The 24,141-nt window shown below is 40.0% G+C and overlaps 1 protein-coding gene across 5 annotated transcripts in view; it reads left to right on the top strand.

Moving 5' to 3' along the window:
• METTL4 (methyltransferase 4, N6-adenosine) overlaps window positions 1-24,141 on the top strand; it is a 58,238-nt gene that overhangs the window by 23,905 nt on the left and 10,192 nt on the right. For 2 of the 5 annotated variants that reach the window (XM_054815922.1, XM_054815921.1), the window contains one exon: window positions 8,676-8,994. The exons of 1 other annotated variant lie outside the window; for it this stretch is intronic. In XM_054815922.1, coding sequence (XP_054671897.1) covers window positions 8,676-8,959 — 284 coding nt within the window. In that variant the 3' untranslated portion in view covers window positions 8,960-8,994. Of the gene's footprint in view, window positions 1-8,675; window positions 9,000-24,141 lie in introns of those variants that run through there. 2 more of the 5 variants (XM_054815926.1, XM_054815920.1) reach the window with 2 other exon arrangements.

Genomic DNA, 24,141 nt, shown 5'->3' with positions numbered 1-24,141 from the left:
ACTAGCTCATAAAGGTGTTTGAGTCTTTACAACCTGTAAAGATTCATCTCTTCGCCTCTTTGGAAAAGGTGGCATTTTTCAACACGAGTGAGTGCAGTTCCCCTGGCCAGCATCGTTGGCACAGTGGACATTGCATACTGCTGGGTACAGCTCAATTGCAGAAAGTACAAAAAGCTGAATTTCATTTCTGACCTTTTTCCCTATCGTATTTTCCTTTTTTAAAAACTGTTTTGCTTAAAGAAGGATCTAGGTAAACAATTGCGTTATTCATGCAAATTGCAAGATGAGGGTCAAAAAGAGAAAAATGTCATAGTGTTCTTGTCTGCCTAAAGGAGGCAGAAATTATTATATATCAGTTAGAAACTGAAAGAATTGCTAATAATGTAGTAGGCTAAAAATATCAGCAACGCGGGTCATGATTTTACAGGATCATTAACTGAAGTTTGAAGCTAAATTGTACTGTTTTATTTAAGAATATTGTCTTGTAACAGTTATATGCTATTAATTCAGGAGACAGCTTATTGAAAATATTTTTATGACATTGTTACTGCCCTCAAACTGTTCAATGCATGGTTTTAACTATGTGACCTTTGTGTCTTTCATTACTTTGTGCACTCCAAAAGTTAGGCTGAGTTCAGAAAGGAAGTATGTGTCCTTTTCTGAGGTTCATGGTTCATCTATCGGTTCATATAACTTCAAAGAGACAGTTCTGACATAAAAATTACATTTTCCCACATCAAAGTGACCCAGTCAAAACTTCCATCTAAAATTTTATGAGGCCTACAGCCTAACTCATTAAAAAAAACCCCAAAACCAAGAGGGTTTAGATTACAAAGAGCTGTTTCTGACCAACTAACAGGCAGGCAAAGTTACAAGGATTTCTAAATTTCTAATAAGGTCAAGGAAGTGCAGAACATAAGAGGAATCTAAATATTATTACAATTTTCACTGCATGGTGCAACTCATACATATTATTTTTTTGGTCCTGTGATCGTCAAGGTTAATTGTGATAACCCTCAAAGTAAAAAATGCCACAGGAATCAACAATGTTAATGTTCCTCTTAACATTATAGGAGGAAACTTTCTGGTTTTATAGTGCTGAAAAGCCTCAATTTACAGAGACTGGGAACTGTCTTACACAACAATTTCATTTTGTTGATATAATCATGGCTTTGTATAGCCATTTACATAATAACATTATAGGTCTGTAAGAGAAACAGAATTGTATTATACCATAACAAAGTTACTGAGCTTTTGGTATTATACTAAGACTCTGCTTTTACACGTGGTTTGCATGAGAATGCTATTTAAAGGAAATGATTTACCCATTATCACACTGCTCTTTTTGAGGCCTTAAGTAGACCTCCAAAGCCTAGGCCTTTTGCTAACTGTCTGCTGGTGATAGTTGGTAATTTCACTGCAAATCACTATGGTGAACAACCTCTCCTTTTACAGGAGTAGCTTGTCTATTCTTGTCCCCTGCATACGCATATGAGAAGGTGACGCACAATAAAACTGAGTATCTGGCTTCGTCAAACGTGTTTCTTTTCAGGAGGATTTGATTTTTGTACAAAGCGGTGTGTACAGAGCGGTGTGGGAAGTTATCCCACAAATTTGGAGAGGAATGATGGGCAGAGAAGAGCGATCAGACAATGGGACTGATCCTTTCCATGGGGAACGCGCTTCCTTGCGGTTGATCCCTCTTGTAGTACTCTGCTTGGAAAGGTTGCATCAATAACAGGGGATTCACTTAAAATGAAGACGTTGCCTCTGAGTTTTTAATTCTCAGTCATAAATCTTTGCTGGAAATCTAAATAGCTCTCTGAGTTTTCCAGATCTGATCATTATGCAAAGCCTCTTTGCATGACAGTAGTAGCGAAAGCAAGTGAAAATAAATCCAAATGCACCGGTAGAGTTAAGACTCCCTTTGCAGCCCGGAGATGTGAGATGGTATGTGTTGTCTTCATAATTTTTTACTGTCTAGCCATTTATGAAATGCTTACCCAGTGAAGATGTAATAGTTTTCATTTAAAATCTTGGTAGCAGATATTTAGTCTGAGACCAGCTGTGACACTTAAGTATTTCCTGCTTTGATGAACCAGATGATGAAATAATCTAATTAGTCTCCTCATGAGAAGCAGTCAGAAGTATGATAGCTTTCCTATTTAAGAATCAATAAAATGGCAAGATGGTAAAATCTGTCAGGGCATCTGTAACATGAATGTTTTTTTATGAAAAAATGGAAGCTTCATACAGATCTGATTACAGGGGATTACTTATCTTCCTTTGCAATAGCCAGGGATTAGCAAGCACTCCTTATCCTTTTGCATGCGCTGTGTATTTGTGTGTTTGTGAGAGAAGGGGGTATGTGAGTAAGATATAGAGATACAAGTATTTAATTTTCTTTCTCCCAGTGAGTACTGTAGATGATGACTTCATTTTGGCAAGACCTTTATTCTTTCTCACCTTTCTGCATACCAGTTCTTGGACGTACATGTGATGGTCCTCAGCTGGTATGAACTTGGGAAGTTTCACTGAAGTTGATGAAATTGTGCTAGTTTACATGAGCAAAGCCATGGCCCTTTGCCTGACAGCTCCTGGTGTCCACTTTCCCCATCACTGATGATCCCTTCTCGCTTGTTTGGACTGTAGAAAACAACAGACAGCTCCCTATAAGGCAGGCGTAGTATTTTCTAAACCATCTGTGACTATTTTTTGACTCATCTTTTTCCATGTGACCCCAGCCTTTTCACTCACTGCCTCAGAAGTAGCTCCTTCCATGTCTTGCAGGGGAATCAAACCAAACCATAATTACAGGCTGCACATGTTTATACTTAATCCTTTGCCCTGAAGGAACTGAGCTACTCCTAGCAGTTAAGGGTATTTGCAGTTCACCGTCTTGTGAACGTTGCAGCCTCGCGTTATAATCTGTATTTGTATCCCACCTCCTGTAGAAATGAACTACAGCTGCTCTTGCTATCTAACATTTTTAACATCTTTTATGTCTTTTATTGACCCTTAGAAACATCACAGACCACAGTTTCAGAAATAGTGAGCTAAGTATCTAGCAATTCTCACTTCTAGGTCACAGGGTATGTTGGAGCTATGCTCGCTCTTCTAGGGTAACACTTTCACCTGCAGACATTCCCTTTTATCTACTCTCCTAGCTTGTTCATGTTGAGATATAAATCCGTTTAGATTGAAAAAGACCAAATATTTTAGGAGGCTTTCTAAAAGCAGCCGAAGCGTTTATCTACTTCGGTTACAAATATTCCAGCTCTACCTAACAGAGCTCTATGTCTGGGGAGAGCTTAATATCATATACAGTTCTCCCACTGGATGGGGATCTTCAGTGTGTCACTTGTGAGTATGAAGTCTCTTCTTTGACATTTACAGTTGCTGTTGCCATTTCTTACCTTCTAATGTTTCCAGGCAGTGAGTCTTCCAGGAGGGCCTGAGCTGTCTCAGGCTGAGGCTCGCTCGTCTCCTCTGGGAAGCTGTTTTGCAGTTTCGAATACCTCAGCTATTCATAAAAAGGCAATATGACTTTGCTAGCCCTGAAGAGTACATCTGTCTCACTGACTCACCACAGAGATGCTGAAAACAAATATACTTGCTGGTCCCGGTAGCGGTGCTTGTTTGGTTGGCTATTTCATGCAGTTGGAAGGACAAAAGAAAACCTTCTCAGGAAGGGCTTCAGGCAGATGGGTCAGGACGGCAGAGGCACCCAGCCAGGACAGCAGCTCAGTGGAGCAAGAGCTGGACTCCTGCATCATCTGGTTCATTAGAGGAGGAAGCACTCATGGGTGGTGTCAGACTGAATCTCTAGCACCTAGGAGAAGAGAGTTGTTAAGTATGACCAACAGGCACTCTAGGAAGAGATGACTGGTAGCATGCAATGAGGGAGCTTCTATGAGGATCTCCAAGAGAAAAGAAAGAAGTCTACATTAAGCCTGAATTCCAAAATAAAGGGTCAGGATGAAGGTTAGGATTCCTGGTGAAAACTTGTAATGCATGCCAAGCTCGTGTTAAAAAGGAAGTCTCCACTGCTAACCTATTTAATGAAACTTTCACTTATTTCTTGAAAATTTCACCTGTGATGAATATTCTGTTTAGCTTGTGTGGTCTGAGCTCATTTCTGAATTATTTTCTCCTCCCAGTTTATGTTGGCAGTATGCTCAGCCGTGCATGATGCAAAATGTTTAGCCATGTAAAATGGAAAAGATCAGAAAGGGAATTCAGGCCTTCAGCTGCTGTTTTTAAAGAACCACCTTTCACGTGCTCATTACCGAGTAAGAGTCTCAGAGTCGTGTATGTTAAGTCACTTTTCTGGTTTACTTACTCCGTCTTTGGGAGCATGATTGCAGGTGAAGAATAAAAATGGATGGTCCAGAACAAGACGAGAAAAAGCAGAAGTGACGGTTTCGAAACACGGCAATAAAGGATGACATCTAAAATAATGTAACTTAAAGGGACATCGTTCTATTAGACAATGTTGTGGTGTGTTGTGGTGGTCACAGCAATTGGGCTCATGTCATGCTAAACCTAGATTTGCTTGAGATTTATTTATAATTTCATGTGATTTTGAATGTCAGAAAACACAGTCATTTGACTTAAAAATCCATCTGAGACAAGAGTATTGTATTTCTTTAGCTCTAAACTATAAAAAATGCTTAGCAGGTACAGTTGGTACTTCCTCAGCCAATTAATAGAATGGAATAATAATTATTTTTCTTAAGGACTTTATTTTGCTTAACAGATAATATAGCCGATCAGTCACTCATTGCCAATCTAAGCTTATATTTGCAGTGTGCATAGGTTTTAAAATGTGCTCTGTACCTGGGAGAGGTTTTGTCTTGCCAGGCAACCAAGGTGGATGGACATTTTATTATTGCTCAGTTCTAGTCTGACTATTGCTTACAACAGCAACAAAAAGATCACAGCAGAAAAAATGGTCCACAGTTGCATGAAAGAAGACGTGCTGGTTACCAAATGAAATGAAAGCTTATCCAGATGTCACTGCCAGTTCTTCTACTGCGTGCTCCAGATGAGTACCCATGGTCTCCTGTCTCACCTAGCGCGTTCTTCTAAAAACCGACTGTTGTGGCGAAGCTGGCTGTCAACTGAAGAAAAGCAGCAAATACTGAAAACCACTGATGGTGGCACTAGAGGCCTATGCCTCTATTCTCCTCCCCAGAAAGCTAATAAAGAACATCAAAAATAGATGTTATCAGGCCATCAAGAATTAACAACATGCAGCAGATGGTAACACCTACCCTTTGCTATATATCTAATTTTAGCCCAGACTATTTACCAGCAAGTTGTGGCAAAGGTTAAAGAATCCAGCGCCGAGGAGTGGGAAGCGAGTAGAGGCAGGAGGGAGTGGAGAGGTTCTCTCAGCTTTGCACACCGTGATTACTCTCCATGAAATGAATGAAGGTGATTCTTTCAACCCCAAACTAGCAACTGGTAGTTAGAAACTACAGCCCTCAAAATCTATGATACACCCAAGAAACAGGAGCTATCTTTTATGGCTGAAATTGAACCATCTCCCTGAAGTTGTTATCAGGGGAAATGCAATTATGTTACGCAGTGTACATGTGGGGTGTGCATATGTGCTTATGGATGTACATATGTATTTTCACTCATCGCGTTTTGTCCTTACCTGGTGTTTCCTCTCCGCTTCATTTGTTTTTCTTTCCTGACATTAGCAACAGTGTGATTTAGGGCAGTAAAAGCACCTCGATACGTGTTGGATCTGCTGCTTTTGTGGTGGATCATCTAGACTGAGAGCATGTCTTCACCCCAGGCTTAACTCGGGCTCCCGCCCACATTTTAGTACAAATCTCTCTGTCAGCAGCACACTTAAACTTCTCACCTGGGCTTATCTGAGCTCCGAACAGACATCTGCCGGCCCAGCGAGGGGCACAGGCTAAAGCCAAGGAGCTGCTGAATGGCGGCCTCTGAACATCCGACTCGGCAACGCAGCCGTGCCATGCCCAGTCTGGCTCAGGGAACGGCTGGGAAGTGCTGGGAGAGAATGAAGGATGTCGGGATTTCTCCCCCGGGGATGAACGATGCCGCTGGTGGGTTCGGCAGGTCCCACACCAGATGGGCGTGAGACCTGATGGTCTGGTTTCTCAACTGGAGAAGCTGCTGCCACTGCTGGACGTGTCCGCCCCAAAGGCTGCAGCCCCCCCAGCAAGAGGCAGCCGGATTGAACAGAGCCTCGCCTCTGCCCTCCCTCCCTGCCGCCGCGCGCTGAGGCCAGACCTCACCGACTTTGCTGTAGACTTAGCTCACGGGTGTGCGCTGTCCTGCAGTGCAAGACCATCATCTTGACGCTAACCAAGGGACTAACTGGATTCTCTGTCCCAGCCTGCACCCTTTTACGGGCCTTTTCGTGCTTGATCGCTGCTAGATCTTTCGGCCACAGGCTTACACTTGCCCATGAGTCTGCACTGGGAAGATGCAGGGAGATCTGCAGATTAGAAGAGTTGAAACCTTCTGAAGGAGCATGTCAGCAATGGGAGGATTTTGCCCAAAGCACTGGAAGACAAAACCTTCCTTTGCTCCTCCTTTGAGAAAAATCATGCACAGATTCAATTTCTTTTTTGTTTAATTGCCATATCACAAGCTGTGTTTCCTAATGGGAAGTTCCATACAGAAATGTTTAAAATGTTTCTCTGCTGTGGATGCTTTGCGTGAACAGCGCTTCAGTGAGAAACAAACTGCTCTGTGTTGCACAACTGAATAAAAATGGCCTGAGTCCCTGGTTCTGATATTGTGACTAACTACTGTGAGTTTTCCGTATTTTGTGCCTGGTTTGAAGTGCCTGAAAGTTATTGGTTTTTATATTTATTATTTAACAGACTTCTCCTGGGAAGACAGCTCAGGCCTCTTTAGTTGGTTCAGCTACGTTTTTCAAGAATAAAAAGCTCACAAACCTGTTCATTTTGAAAGTTACATTAATAGAAAAAGGACTGTTGATTTTTTAAGGTGCAGTTTTCACATTTACAGTTGGAAAGATCATTCATAAGGAACCATTTGAGGAGTTTTGCCTTTTCCTTTATAGACCTGCTGCAAATTTTACAGGTACATGCATTAAAATTCTGAGCGTATTTCAACATGAATATTTTTTGAGGGATGCAAATAGCCTTTTGTGAGGAGTCAACATCCGAAATGCTTGTCATATTAGTTAGGTAAAGTACAATTTGTTATCCCTCAGTGAATCTAGTAGCACTGGTGATTAAAACGTATGCAAGAAGCCCCAGTGGTGCCACTAATTCTTGCATGAGTAAGTGCTAACCCATATGAGTGTTTAAGAAGGACAATTATTAAAGTAGCGTAACTTTGTGCATCCCGGCATTCCCAGGGCTTCAATATCTCTTCAGCATGTATTTGCATAGCATTGACTAAAATCAGTTGCTGGGCAAATATTGCTGTTACAACTGAGCTTTTTGGGTTTTTTTCCTGTCACTTAGTTAATGCAAATAGTTGAGAAAACAAAGAAAAAATAACATTTCTTATTCCCATGCCCCTTTAATTAAGATCTCAAGAAGTTAATAACTTCTAGTAAATTCTGTTAAAAAACAGAGAACATCTGGCATTTGACTTCATAGCAAACATGGAAAACAAAAAGAAGCATTTTTGCCTTTATCCAGCTGACTGCACCATCCTTGGGCAATGAGCAATGAGCCAGGGTCTGATCTGCTTCCTCAGCTGCCTTAAACTGCAACAGGCCTTAAAAAGAGACTTTCTAGCACTAACAGTGTTGAAATTAAACTTTCAGAGGATTCGTTCAAGTTGAAAGTTTGTATATGTTGACGCACAAGAGGCAAATGCCCTTTCTCTAAAGGACTTTATTCTGCAGCATGCTCAGGAACTAGCAACAGCCTTGAGTTAATTGAATGCAGTATAGGAGAGAAGTATAACATAGCATCCAGACGCAATACAACATATTCAAGTATTTGTCCATATGTAAGTAGTTAATTGACTGTGTTGCTATGAAGCACAATTCAAGGTTATTTTATTATCTTTAGCACAAAGCTGTACAATTACAAAATCATACAGGTTGCAAAATACATTTAAGGGCAAGGTCGGCTTCACTACAACGTTGCAAATGATAATGAATTTTTTTGCTTGTTTCTGTCTTACTGTACCCTTTGTAGCTCAGGGACAGCATCTGGTGCTCAGTGTAATCCTCATTCTATTTAGTTTTTCTGCTAGGAGGGATGACGGTAAAAGAAATTGCGTGTGGTTTCCAAGGGCATGCATTCATGCTAAAAAAGCTTCACATTTAGAGACTTGATTCTTGACCAGTCCCAACCGTTCATGTATTACTATTTAAGCCTCTCAAAAAAATGGAGATGTTAAAAAAAGCACACAAAAAAAATTTCCAATACAGGGGTTAGTTTCTTTGTCCTCTCTTTCTAAACCCTTTTTGAACACCTTTTCTCCATGACCATGAAGTCTAGAAACTTACATAAAAGCTGACATTCTCCTGAAAAACATTACTCAAAGGTCTGGGGAAGTGCTGAAATTTCAAGACTTTTAGTGAAATCGTGAGAGCTAGGTTCTCCTTTTTCTTCTACCCAAGCATCCATCTGGACTGTGTGAGGCTGATGTGAAGATGAATGTGAAAGTAACACTCCATCTTACATTCCCTTTTTCAGGTCCAAATACACGAAACCGCAGAGGTCTTGCTGAGCTAGAAAATTTTGCATTTTTGGACTGGATTTCCTATTTTTTTTTTTTCCTGTCAGCCATCACTGCCACAGCAGCCAATGCTGCGCGGGATGAGGAGCAACCTGGTGCCGCAGGTGGAGGGCAGAGAGGACCGCAGGGGGTGTGGGTACTCCCCCACCCTAGGCCGCTCCTGGGGCACAATGGTGAGGAGGGGGTGAAAGGGTCAAAGGGAAGGTTTTTGTGTGTTCAGGAAAAAGCTAAACCTCATTAAAGGCATTTCTACTGGCCAAGAAAGTGGCACAACCTTTCCTTACCCCCATTTCTGTGCAAGCGCTTTACACTTGGAACTGTACAATTGGGGGGGGGGGGCGTTTGTAGCTGGGGGAAATGACATAATGTAAAATTTATATCTGTAGCTGTAACTTAAAAAGATGAGATAGCTACAAATGCTGTTATACAGTATTTGGCATCTTAAATTCTTGCTATTTAAGGCAGACAAAAATGTTTATGAAACATCTCAAAAAGCTGTTATTTTTAACAAGTGACAGGCTGATCCTAGAACATAATGGCTGGGAGCTTTTAAGCAAATTAAATAGCATGATGTTCTTAGCATGAATGCTAGATAGATAGGAAGAACTTCCCAGGAACAAGTATTTGAGGGCTAAAAATGGGATTTAATCGGGGAAGTAAAATTATTGTAAATTCTGACTAGCTTTGGGAAAGGAATTTCCATGCAGAAGTGTTACCTTATTGATCTTATCTATACATTAGATGTAGTCTGTCTGTATCCAAGAGAACAAAAGCATGCCCTCTACATCTTCAGTTATAGTGTCTGTATCAGCTAATCTCACTGAGAGTGCCAATGTCATGGTTTACTCCAATACATTAAAAAAGAGTATGGATTGCATATTACTGTGTATGTTCTTGGATTTCTTCTTTGAATTTGATAGAAAGTTCTAAGAGTTTTTGTATTAGTGTCGAGACCCTAAAGCACTGTACACAAGCTAAGAAATGCATCATACCTAATAAGAAAGGAAATTGAGAAGTTGAAATGGAATAATAAAGGAAGAAAAACATTGATGCCTGCATGATCCTGGAAAATGACTGTTATGTTCTGTTACTGAAATTAAAATAACTTCAGCAAGGATTTATTATTGAAGAAAAGTAGATGTGAGACTACAACCCAGAAAAAAAGCAAAACTAAAACATCACTGCAAACAAAAAACCTTTGGCAGATAAAAGACACTGATCAAGACACAAATTTGAGATTTAAAAGTATTTCTAATTAAAATGTTTCATTTAATATGAACAAGAATACAAGAGAAGTATATTTGAAATTCAAAGCAGGTTTAATATCTATAGCAGAGCTTCTAGATGCTAGTTAAGGAGTTATGATTTATAATATCCAAAATCAACTCAGCTATAAAAAAGTCTATCTGTTAATAGTTTTACTAATGCATCTGCCATTTTGGTGCCTAAGCACCATTTACTCTTTTTATCTGAGGTAAAAAACAACAACCAAGAACCTATGGAGAGTTCACATTTTTTAAGGATGTTCTAGGCCAAACTGTTTTGACACAGCCACCTGCAATAATGGCCCAGCTTGGCTATTCATTAACCATTTGTTGAATTTTGTTTCCATGACAACTTCCTATATTATAATATCTTATAAACTCAGTAGATTTCAGCCATCAACTTAAAACACCTAAATGTTTCTCTGAGTTGCATCTCTTGTTTCCTTGGTAACTTCCTCTCAAGTCACCCTAGGATATTTCAAGGCACCCAAGACAAATTCCATCGCATTGATCTTTTTAATGAATTTACACTGACCTGCAGTATACACATTGTACCCAACTTAAAATATTAGATGACAGAATCTTTATTGATTTCATTCAAATGCCGCTTCTCAGCTGAAATCCAATTACTTTGCCCCAGTGCGTACATTTTCCCCATTAAGGCTGCAAAAACAATGCTGTAAGGCTCTATCCATACGTATGCAGACCAATCTGAAGATTAAAAACAACTTTGCATACTAAATGCAATATTTCTGACAGAAATAAGGGCACGTTTTTGCTGCTCCAGAGCAATATATGAGTATTAAGACAAATTCTAATGAGAAAAGGTAAATGCAGAAGAAACCACAAGAAGCAGAGACACTTGCATTCTTTCTGGTACATTGCAAATGCAGTAGTTAAAAAAATGATAACACAAAAAAACCCCATCCCAGATGCTAAATCCCCCTCCCTGCCCAACGGAAAAAAAAAAAAAAAGGAAAAAAGAAAAAGATGTAACGTCGATTCCATGCTGGTCACAAAATACGGCAAAAGTTGGTGACTCAATAGGTCTTCCTTAATTCTGCACATGCTATAAATTGTGCTGCCTTGGAGCAGTGTAAGATGCTGAAACAAACCAGCTGAATCTCGTATCTTGGTTGCAGTCTCTTCCTCCAACGTCCCTTAAGGAAATAGTGGCCAATTCTAAGCCAATGTTTAGTCTCTACAGTGGGTAAAGACCATTTTTATCTCCCACTTTTCTCCTTTCACATAAACTGGTCCCACAGTCTAAAGAAGAAGTGGGACCTGGATCTGTGATATTTTAATGGAAAAGTGGAAAGCAGAACAGACTCTGAAAATTGATCTCTTTTGGAAATAAGAAAAAGCTAAAAATCTAAGAAATCTAAGATCTGTGCACTTGAGTCTTATACCCATCTGCATTATTTAATCCTATCATACCGTTTTCCCAGTGTAAATACATATCCTTTTATTTCTAAAACTGACCTACCTTCTTACAGTGGCATCTCTACTTTGCTGACCTCAACCCTGATTTAGCATCTTCCCATTTTTCTCGTGGCTTCCTTTTATCTGGTTTATTGAGTATGCTTCATTCTAAAAAAAACCTAAAACCAAACCCAGACAACACAACGAGTGCACAGGCTGATTTAGCCTTTGTGCAGATGAATATGGGAATATATTTACAAAACCATTAAAGTTAGCACCCGCAGGGTCCTTTGCTGACATCTTTTTCAGATCTCTCCTGCAAGGACAATTTGCTGCTTTTAGAGATGTTCTGGAAGCTTTTGCGTCTCAGCTTTGTCAATAGTTTGAACGTCTCCAGTTTGCTGCTTTTTTGGAGAAAGAGAGATCTGAAGTCGAGAGAGCGTTCTGCAGCGCCAGTGCTTGCTGCTTTGCCAGCCTTTAGCATCTGCTTTTTGAGCCAGAAGAAAATTTATGTTCTTGTTCGTATCTGCAGAGGCTCAAGGTTCAGGAACAGGTGTTGACTCTGGTAGGATATTTCAATCTCCTTGTTCTTAAAATTTCTTCACAAGGGTGAAATAACCCTTCTTACATGGCAAGAACTTCCTCTTCTGATTATGTGTGACTCAGATGAGCTCACTCAAGCGTGTCTGACTGAGGTTTTAATCTGAACCAGTCAGCCTTCCCGTGGAAAGATGACTGTGGTAGTCTCTGTTGGGTGAAGATCCTTTAAGTCTAGCTCCTGTCTGGTGCACACGAGATCAGAAGGAAGAAAAGAAGCAGTGGAAGAGGAGAAGGACCATATTTTTACTGCTGTGCGAACTGGCTGTCACAGTGTCAAGAAATACCAATATTTATGTAAAGGAAATGGAATTACTGCTGACAAATAGATGAACAAAGGATGTTTAAGAGAGAGAAGAGTGATTTTACTGATTTGAAGTTAGGCTCGGTGCTAAGGAGCAACCTGAGAGGAAATTAACTACTTCAAGCTTTCAAAAAGCCTATCAAACAAACAGACCTTAACAGAGCCTTGAATCACATTAATGCTAATTGACAGATGTGCAACACTTGAAAAAATATTTGAGACATACAGTTATCTATAAAAACTAAATAACAACGGCTTTGTAAGAGGTAACTGGAGGTGATTAATTCATACCCTTAAAAAAAGAATTAGTGAGCTGTTTGTCTAAGCCAGAATGATCATTCCTCTACCTTGTCTCTGCTGCTTTCTTACTTTTGCCATGCAGGAAATGATCCTTTGAAGACATAACGACTTGTCTAATTTTCTGCATGTTAGACATCTCATTAAGTATAATAAATTATTAATGCCAAAGAGAGTATGGTGGAGAGCATTTGTTGGATCAAAGCTACAAGTGCTAAGCCCTTCTGGAAAAAGCTGTGACTTGTCTATGTCTGTACGGTACCAGTTTACTGGGACCTCAAGCTTGATAGCCTGATAGCTTTGGGTAGGATAAATAATAATGTTTACAAGGATCAGATTATATGATGAATGTGTAATTTCAGGCAAACTTAAAATGTTGGGCAAGTTGAATGCTATTAAACTTCCTTGTCTCTTGAGCTAAATTATATCTTTTTGAAAAAAGAATTGCACATGCTTTTTGCAAATCTCAAACACTTTTCATAGAGTTTGGTAGATGACTTGCACTGCCAAGACTTGTTGTTATGCAGAATGCACTTTAATTAGGATTTTAATGGATTTCTTATGTCACCATTCAGGGTTATAATATGCTGTTTTCTCTGGTGTTTTATTTTAGCCTAGTGGTAAAATATTAATATTAAATTTTTAGCATTTAGTAATTTTTTTTCTTTGAACGTATTGGTTTTTTTTCACTTTTCTCAGATTAATTGTTCTCTGATGCACAAATATTTCGACTTTATTTGAGTGGGTGTGTCAATATGTGATGGACTGTGATTGCTGGAGAGGATTAAAGGACTAAGTTCAGAAAAGACTGTGGAAGTCTTTCCAATGATTTCAGTTGGCTTTGGATTATGCCAGAACAAATATTTTAAGATACTTCTCTTCAGTTCCATATTAACACTAGTGTTACAGCAGGTTCTTAGTAAACTAAGGTATTTTCTTTGTCAAAGTATATGATGCCACAATGTACGACTAGAAAGAAGGTTTCCTGAATGTGGTCATCCATTAGTTTTAGTCATAGTGTAGCTCTGAGCAAATGTACATGTGTTTGAAATAAAGGGTGTTTGTTGTACATATGGAATCAGGATTTTGAGATACTGTCTTACCACACCACTACTTGCAGATCATTAACAGAACTGTGGATATCTTTGAAGAGAAGGAACAATAGCAATGGCAGCTTTATTCACTCTGGAGAAAGCTGAAAATCCCACAAGGTTAGAGAGAGGATGCTGATCTGTGCTTGTACTTTTGGTGTAAAATAGATAGCCTTTGTTCCATTTAGTTTCATTCCTCACTTAAATTCAGGGGGATTGCCAGAAACGGCAAAATGCTGCATGACATGGTGGTACCTCTTTTGCAGCTGGGCATGTGCCAATGGCCTGAGGGTTGCATCTGCTTTGCATATGAATTTGCACAGTATATTCATCAGAGCCTAATGTGCAGGGTTAGCCTTTAGATATTTGTATGAATTATAAAGCAACTGCATAAAATATGTTTCAAAGGTTGCAGGGGAAAAGGGCATAAAAAGGAAAACTGACACTTCTCGTGTCCATCCCTCTCTTCATGCATTATTTAACACGCCTTCCACTGCCAGTATCCATCAGGCTGAAATTCTTCAGGAAAAAAAAGCTAAGGCTTTGTTTGGAAGACAAAGAACCTCACAAGTCAGGTGATACTTGTCCTCAAGTTGAATGTTTGCTCTCCTAGGTGCAAAGCAACATCAGAATAAAACAAGAAGATTTTGGTGCCAGCTGCACACTCAAGTATATGAAGGACTGCTTGGAATCTCTTCCAAAACTGCCCAGCCAGCTCATTGCACCATTCACCCTCATTCCCTATTAACTTATGATTTCCCTAGGTGAAGTCTTAAAGCAACGAAGAATTTGGGGTGCAGTTTTCAAATTATGACTGGCCTCAGAAGGCCCAAAGTTTGGCTTCTCTCTTGCCTGCAAAACCTGAAGGGCTTTCAACCAAGAGGTTCCTGGTGGCTGAGGATTCTTCTCCTGCTCTAGCCCTTACTTTGGATATGTATGATCTGTATGATAAGGTATGTTGAGGAAGAAATGGCTGTGACCATTTCAAGTTGTGTTCTGGTCACTTGGAGCTTCTGCAAAGATTTATTTAGAGAACTTCATTTTCCCCCATAGCATCTCTTGTTGTCCTCAGAATGGGCACAAGGGATACCTCAGGGAAAGTCCATTCTTTGTCCAGGAAGGTCAACAACATCAAATCACTTTAGAGAATTTCACTTCAGAGACAGAAAATGTAGACATTTGCCTTTTGTGTGGTTTTTTTTCATTTTGTTTTGTTTCTCTTTATTTCTTTGAAATGAAAGCTTAAATCTACCTCAGCTGGTGAGGTCGTCATAGAGGGAACCGTGGCAAACAAACAAAATATTTCCTAATAGCAGATTTTAAGACCAGCAACCAGACAGACCAAGGACTGTGAAGTCTAACAACATGTTAACAGAGTGGGACCGAATCTTTCATTGCACTGCTACAGTTGAGGTTAGCAGAAAGCAGCACACTGTCCTCACATAGAACCTATTTTCTTAAGAAATCATAACAAAAATAAGGTTGAAGCGTCAGATTCTGTGCTTGTGTCTGTGCTAGAGCCCCCCTTATCTTTGTCACAGAGACCTGTTGGTCATGCGAATGGGAATGCTTGTTGTTGCCCCAGGTGAGACCCCAGCTTGAGACCGGCACCCCTACCCCAGGCCCGCCATGCTCCTGAGGCCTGAAGAAATGTATAGGTATATTCATTACGGCAGAGTCCTGCTGCCATTAAGACTGCACACGGTATTCGTTTGGAGAGGTCTATTTGAGTCTATTATAACCTTGTCAAATATTTGCCTTTCACTTTGAAACAGTGCATAGCAGTTGTCAGTCAAGGTCACTTTTTTTTTGTCAGGAGGTTTGAGCTGCAGCAGATCTTCTTTTCTGTGAAGAAAATGACCTGCCCCCAAACCACCCGTGTTATTGCAGTGCTAAAAGTAAAGCAATTCAAACACTAAAGTGCCTCATGATTTGGAACAGACACTGTAAATCTGATGGGAACCAAGGGGCTTGGGTTACAGGTGCGTGACCTGGTAGCCTGGTGAAAATCCATTTTGATTTGTCTACTTGTAAGGGTTCTTACATCACACTTTCAACGCAGATGCTCTTTTTTAGAAGACAGAAAACCTCTTTATCTTTTAAACTGGTGATGTACCAATATTGAACGAATGTGAGCTCTATTTATGTTTGACTGAAGTGCTTTTGTCATGGTCTGATCAATCCTTCCCGAAGCTCACAGAAGCCTTCCAGCTGGATTGCTGAACTTTGCACTGTCTTCAGTGTATGACTGTAGCTTGTAAGGGAAAGCTCCAGAAGGCTTTGCTTACCTTAGATATTATTCCCCTGTTAGATACCCCAAGGGTTATTAATCTAAATGACTGTCGTGTATTTTTTTTTCCAATTCCTTGCAAAGGTTATTATTTATTATAGGTATGGCAATAGGATGATTTTTTACAATATAACTACGAAAATTGTTGAAATTGAGTGCCTTATTTTTGCAAATACTCTTGACTGATATTGCTATGCTTGCTATACTTTCTATTACACAAATTAACAGCATGTAAAATGATGGAGGGTATAGTCTAGTGACTCCAAATGAATATTTGCTCAGTCAGGGACTGTAATCAATGTAAAACTGAGAGATTTTTATCCTGAAAAGTTACAACTAACTTCTGATTTTTATGTGTTTTTATTCCATGATTGTATTGGAAAATTATCCATCAGCCATGGAACAATTATAACTATGTAGTCATGGAATTCTGTTGTAATAAGGTGGTAGCCTGCAGTGCTGTGTCTACCTACTCATGTGCTTAAGAGCTCCATGTTTAACTTGCAGCCCTGTTTTTTCATTTTTCTGTTTGGGGCAGATGTGGATGTGTAACTAATATCACTGAAATATATGAATGCATTTCCATAATTAGTGTCTTGTGAGGATAGATTTGGATTTAATGGGAGATTCAAGTCTTAAGTGTCTTGCAAATTACAATATATTGATTAATACTATCCTCTCAACCAGAACTTAGTTTAACAGCCACCTGTTTCCAAAAAATCCAGAAATCCAGAACTGGAGTAGCCTAGCATTTAAATCAGAAAAGTAAATGAAGTTGTAATTAAACTATCCTTGTAAAAAAGTATTACTGAAGCTGTGGTTGGTAAACATTTGGAAATAATTTTGAATATTTTTATGCAGGATGTATTCAGTAATTAGAATTGACCCTCCAGGTAACCTTTCGTATAGTAGTAATATTATTTCAAAGTGGAAAAGCTGAATTATTAAATGACTTAAGGGCACAATATTTACCAGATGTAATCAAACAGAGTCTGAGAATGAAGAACAACCAAGATTTGCTTTTCTGTATAATTGCTTCCTGCAGTAATCACGCGAGCTTCTAAAACTGAAATCAGAGTACATGTGCTGGGCAGGGGAAGGTTTACTTCCATTGGTCCTTCTTAATTAAATTCTCCATGTATGCTACACTGAAACCATAGTCACGGAGCAAACCTAGACAAAAGGAAAGTGAGAACGCCATGGAATTTAATATCACTCCTCCTGTTTCTGTTGGGCTTCCCTTTGCACAGCGTGCTCGGAACCCAGTTGTATCTATTTCTTAGGGAGAATCCAGCAGCAATTGTCAGAGGATTATCACTTCTGAAAGAGGTATGCAGAAGAAAGAAAAATGAATGTTAGTAGCCAGAGCTTGTTTGGTTTTGGCTGAGGGAATGTCAGTCAAATGTTGGTAGCCTCTTACTCTGTAATGAAGCAGTTGCCCAGCTTTCTTACTATCGCTTTTGATAAGTATCTCTGTGTCTTTGTTTGCTTTTGGATGGAAGATTTTGTTATTTCATGAGGTAAGAAGAAAGAAGGAAATAATCACAGATACAGTGCCCTGCTGGGCAATATCCAGTTGATTTATTGATCAGGCTTGTGAGGGCTCCACTGGACCAGAAGTCCTTTGATGCACAAGTTTGCTGCCGGAGGACAGCATCTGGAGCAACTTCTATCTGCAATAGAAGACAACATTACTCACTTCTTTTAGCAAGGTGCCTGCAACTCAAACGGTCTGTGGAAAGCATGCCTACAAAGTTTGTCCATGTCCTTGGACCAGCATAAAATATTTTTCTGAAGTGACAGAGTATGAATGGCGAAAATTTCAGAAGCAGAAACATTAAGCACTTCCCTTCTTCTATTTAAAAGCACACAGACAGAGGTCTGAAAACAGAGTTGTAGAATTTCACTTCAAAATACTTTTCTAAGTAGGATAAAGAACAAAGTGTGTGGTGTGTACAAAGTCTACAGTAATTGGCTCAGACCTGAGCTTCTCCTTAAGCAGTGACTGAGTCTCTCCTCTTGGGGACTGCAGAGCAGTGATTGCCTTCCCCTTGCAGACAACTGGCCTCCCACACTTTATCTGATTGTCAGGAGAAAAAGAAAAGGAGAAAGAATTGCAAGGGGAAACTAATATTTCTCAGATATAGAGATTTCTGTGTCCTTTCATGCCCTGAACTTTGTTTATCTTTATTGCTACACCATCTGTGGTCCTGTTGCTAACTATTGCCCATCAACGTTCATGCATGGTCACAGCTCTCTCAGACTGTTTGTCACCTCACACTGGGAAATACTTTCTCCTGTTCTGAACTGTTATTAAAAATCATTCTTCAACATCTTTGTACTTTTTCATGAAGTTCAGAAGACAAATATCGGTGTCTTTCTGCGCATTTTTCAATTGGCACAGAAACCCACATTTTTATTTCTTCGTATCTGCAGCTCAGGAATCAAGGACATAGACAGCTACTGAAAAGTGTCTCAGGTAGTGTGGCAAGTGTGCAATGGAAAAGAGTCTTTGCCCCAACCACGAAGATCCTCCTGGTATTGTTACAGAGAAGATTAAACTAAACTGAAAACATTGCCCAAACTGCAGGCATTTATGAATCTCCTTGGACATTAGCGTTACGTATGAAGGTGACATTGTAGGTTGTAGAGGTAGGAAAAAAAGAGAAACAGCACAGGACACTCCAGTCAGATCCTTCATAAATGTTGGTACGTGCCTGAGACATACATGAAGAGAGGGTGTTCTTTTGTTCAGACAGAGCTTGAAAGAGTCTGGTAGCTCGAGAAGAAAAGCTTTTCCGTCTGATTGTTCTTGCAGCTCAGGAACCAGGATGTCCCCCTGCCACAGAGAAACAGCTCTGTGTCGGCAAGACCAAACTCCATCCTAAGCTGCTTCTCCTGGCGTAAAAGGAAAGGTTGTTCAACAGCTGCTTGGATTTAAGTGGACAACATTACCTTTTTGCATGTAGAATCCTAAATACATATGTGGAATTAAACTTCTTTTGCAGTATATATTTTACAGTGATGCAAAAAGACTCAGCCTCTGGCACTATGTGAATGCAATGGCAAAGAACTAAACCCTGTCTCCTAGTGTTGGGCAGGACTGCTATGAACTAAAACCACCCCTGGCACTGTCCTGCATATCTCTACTTCATTGCTGAGTCTCAGCTCTGAACTTTGCCTTTGACCCTTCCTGTCTGGTCCTCATACAAGGGTGAAGAAAAAGTACATACCCAGTTTTTCTTAGGAGCATATCAGGAACATACGATTTTCAATTAAAACATAATGGCCCTCACCCTTTTTTTTTTTTTTTTTTTGGCTTGCATATGATCAGCCAGTGGAACTTCATCCATAAGAAAAGTAATAAATCTGCCAGGAAAGCTCATTAGTTTAATTTATTCTGATTAAATACAAGGATTGTTCACTCCCCTGTTTCATCAAGGATTATAATCAAGATTTTAAATGTGGCCAGAAGGGACATTTCAACTAGTGATTCAGTCTGTAAGACAGAAAGCAGGTTTTGTATAGGAAAATATAGTTAAATATGCAAGCATAGTATGCCTGTGTGTGAATATGAAATACTGTTGCATAAGGATCTCGACATTTAACATGAAAAATTTCTAGGAGGCATTCATTTGAGGGTGGGGGTTGAACACCATTATTTTTCCTCTCATTAGTACTCAGTTTAACATACAACCTTTTAATAGGAATATGGGGAAAATAAACAGTTAAATCTTTGTGATCCAGAACTGACTGGACTGGATTTTAGGGAAAACTTTTTTGTGTATTTCTTGAATGACCTAAAACATTTCCAAAAGCAAGTTACTGTTTTGAGGGACCTTTCACATAGCAGTTCAACTAGCAGACAATCATCTCTCCTAAAATTACTGCTTATAGTGCCCGTGACTCAGCATGTGTTTTCTAGCAGTGACTCGTGAGAGAAACGATCTATTGGCGGCTTAGACTAGCATCCTTCTTTCTTTGTCCTTATCAATTCCCTGAACCTGTGGGCTGAATTCACTCATGGTTTTGTCATGTCTTCTTTTTTCTCTTTCTCTTTTCCATAAAACTTTCCCAAAGTCATTTCTAATCCCCACCTCCCCTGTGGGTGGAAGCTATCAGTGAGGCAGCTGTATGCCAAGGACCAGTGTTTTATCAACTACTCGTGCATTTCTGTAGAATAACACAGGAAATACAGGAATTGCCAGAATGAATCAGACCCGTGATTTCTCTAATCCACCATCCTCTGACATCAGATATACATTCCTCTGAACCATAAAAAAATCTCTGTACTAGTTTCCTGTTTTCTCCTCCTTTTTAGAGGTCAATTTTGCATAGTCTGTGGAAGTATGGAAACAAAGATGTAGCAGCAGAATGCAATAGGATTTCAGTTGAAGGAGAAACATATTTCTGGGCTGTTCCATCTTCATAAATAAATGCATGAAAAGGGGTATCTGCTGAAGCCTGAACTGTATAATGAATAGTGCACAACACTCCTTCCACTTATAAAGCTAGTTTGGGTACTTACCACCGGTGAGTGTATGAGCACAAGGTCATTCAGGAAACACAAAGCAAAAGAAGCACAGAAAGCAATGGGATTTGAGGCAAACACTTTGACCTGTAAAACTCAAAGCATGTTTCCAAAGTTGAAAATCAGATTTAACCATATTTAAATAAGAGGAAAATATGGTGGAGAAAAATTTAATTACTTGTTGGATGTCACTTAAGAGGACTTAAGACTGAAAATGAGCAAATTTTGAAGAAAATACTCATATGGAAAGAAGGGATATATTACCTTTATTATCAAATAGAGCACATTAAACATCATTTATGTTGCAGAGGAGAGCTGGCAGACCAAAATCCAAGAAAATAACAGTTTTGCTGGAAAATGCCAGTTTGTGAAAACTAAAATTTGGAGGGGGTAACTCAAACCCCTTTATGGACATTTTAAAAGGGTGGTCCACAGACTAAGAGAATGATATCAGCATATCATATCATATCATATCATAGGATGAGAAAGGTGGAGGTGGTTAATGAGAATGTATTGGATTGTATGGGACCTGAGCATGACATAAACAGTACGGAATAAGGGGTGGATAATGTCCTGCTTTTGGCTGAGAGTGTTCATTTTCTTCACAGTAGCTAGTATCGGGCTATGGTTTGGATTTGTGCTGGAAACAGTGTTGATAATATGGAGATGTTTTTGTTATATGGACCTGTCATTGTTGACCAGTGCTTACACGGAGCCAAGGCCTTTTCTGCTTCTCGCACCGCCCTGCCAGTGGGACGGCTGGGGGTGCACAAGGAATTGGGAGGGGACACAGCCAGGACAGGTGACCCAAACTAGCCAAAGGGGTATTCCATACCATGTGACATCATGCTCAGTATAAAAGGGGGGCTAGTCGGGGAGGGGCACCACAGCTCCAGGACATGTGGCTAGGGGACGGTCTGGCTTCAGGACGGGTCTGAGCGTGTGGTCCAAGTTGTACGGTCCTTGGGTGAGAAACGGCATTGTGTGTCACCCGTTTTGTATATTCTGTTAAGTACTGTTGTTGTTATTTCCCTCTCCCTTTGCTGTCCCAGTAACTTGTCCTTATCCCAGCCCATGAGGCTTTGCCTTTCCCTTCCCATTCGCCTCTCCATCCCGCCGGGGGAGGCGGAGGGGGGTGGAGTGAGTGAGCGGCTGCATGGTGCTCAGCTGCTGGCTGGGGCTAAACCACGTCACCCTTGCTTCATGAAAGCTGAAATGTTTGTTCTAAACTCAACCGACGTCCCCAGATACCTACTAACTTGGTGATTAAGCTACCTGGAAATGGGATTTCAGGTGCAAATCCCTCTTCTGGCTCCTTTGGGCTTCAGCCCAAGTGTGTCACAGTCCAAGAAAACCATTTTCTGTGGATTTCTGGGACAGGAATGAAGTGGCCACTGCTGCAGAGACGACTTCTGGGCAGCCAAGAGCAGCGTGATTGCACTGGCTCCCTGTCTCACCAGACACCTGTGCCCTGCAGCAGCATGTGGGGTGGCCTGCCATAGGGTATGGGGACATGTCTGTCCTTCCGCGTGACCGGCTGTACTATATGTTTCTGCTTGATCTATACAGCTTCAGTAGCAGGTCCTGTACTCAGCCATCTGTCTCAGGCCCTCAGGACTGGGAAATGTGGTTGCATTACTGTAGGCTTTTTATCACATGGAGCCAGGTGGCATACCTTCTACTGCCATTAAAATGCAATTGTCTTCAATGAATCTTTGCATGCATGCAGGGGCTGCCACACTAGATCATTTGCAAGTCCTGCCACCATCTGGGATTTATGTTGAGTGCTATTCAAATGATACATGTTGGAGCCTCAGGAAAATAATGGCGGCGAAGAGAATGTACATTGAATGCATTCATCGACCCTATTCTATCTGAAGAAATGCAGTCATTTCCAGACACAAATTTCCTATTGCCTAGGAGGAAAAAGAGAATCCGTTAGACTCTTTTGATTATAGATTTCTTTAAAAATAATGATTGTTAAAAAGGAATTGTGTGCATTAAAGTTCTTTTTACTGGAAAGAGAGAAAGCATTTTGAATGTATTGGTGGATTATTTTCAGGTTTGGGCCCATGTATCTGACTGATTAAAGAAAGCTTGAGTTTTTCAGGCAGTCTCACACGTGATGAGGCAGTTGTTATGGCAACAATACATTTTTTATGAGTTGTAATAATGACAGAGCAACATCTTTTAAATTATCAGGAGTTAAAGTTACAGCTGCTTTGTTGTGTCTTCCATACACACCTTGAAAATATTGAAATATTTTCATGACTGTGGTACCATCTGTATGCTTTTCTTGAAAATGTAAAAAAAAAAAAAGACCTTTAAGAAGGGGCACATATTAAGCTGATAATAACTTTCATTGTGTCTCATGAATATTCTTTTTTCCATCTCCTCCGTGATTACTTTTTACTATTTTTTTAATCAGATATGTTTCTCACTTGCAGTGTGATAATCATAAGTGTAGCCAAAGTGCTGGAACGATTGCTAGGTATTCCCAAAATTAATATTGCTGCTACAGGAACTTTCAGTTAAGCTTGAAGGTAGTAGTTTTTTGGGATGCTTCTGGGAAGTTCAGGAAGCAATGTGCTTCCGTGACCCTCGTGAATGTCCTAGATATCCCTGTGGAAAAGATTTGATCCAAGGTATATTTCCCACTGCAGTCTCCCGGGATGTGGTGCATGTGTACCTGCTCTGATCATGACCACTGCTCTCACCAGAAGTCCTGAGGATACTGCAGGAAGAGACTTTTTTTCCGAGAGAAGAAGGATTTTCGTCCTCTGCAACAGAAAGAGAACAGGAATTACATTCGCACATAACTTGCATTTGTCACTACTCATGTATTAAGTAGAAATATCCAGACATTTCAGTTTTTAGGCTTCTTTTAGGCCTAGTTGCCCTCAACACATCCAAGTCTTCCACTTGAATAGGCCATCCTGCTGTTACTGACCAGTACAATTTTATTCCTTTGGATGGGCTAGACTGTACTAAAGAGAAATCATGAGTAGTAGCTTCAAATAAACTAACCTTGATTAGGATAGTTCTGGAGTCAATTTCTGAGACTTTATTGTCTGTTCTGGAGCATAGTCCATTCACATGCAGAGGCATGTGTGTTGTCTCTGCACTGAATGTGGAGCTCCTCTCCTTGCAGCCTGCGGAACAATTCTTTCAGCTCAGTACTCCTTTCTGCTGATGTTATCAAAACCAGAAAAAGGGGTTGTGGAGGAATAACACAAATGTGAGTTATCTGTAGAACTGTGTATAAAAAAAAAAAACAGAAGAGGATTCAATAAGAATTTATTTATCCCTCACTGTTAAGGAAGCCACATGCTTAAATTATAAAAAAAATACCGTGCATGATATGCTTTCTGTACATGTCTTGTGTGTCTAACAAAATATTTTGCTTATTCCTGAAAATGTTTGAAATAATATTTGGTCCTCTATAACAACTGTCAAGCTTCTTTACCTTCTTGCTGAGATCTGCCTTAGGCCATTTGCTGACAAATGCCCAAAGTATCATTGCTTCTAAACACCTAAGAGACTATTTTAAATGTTAAAAAAGCCCTTGCCCATCTGTCCTTTGAGTACCTTTCAATGAAAAAAAAGGCTTTTTCATATAGAATTTG

This window comes from Grus americana, chromosome 2 (genome assembly GCF_028858705.1).
Source record: "Grus americana isolate bGruAme1 chromosome 2, bGruAme1.mat, whole genome shotgun sequence".
Lineage (NCBI taxonomy): Eukaryota > Metazoa > Chordata > Aves > Gruiformes > Gruidae > Grus > Grus americana.
This window is presented reverse-complemented; position numbering and strand designations above follow the sequence as displayed.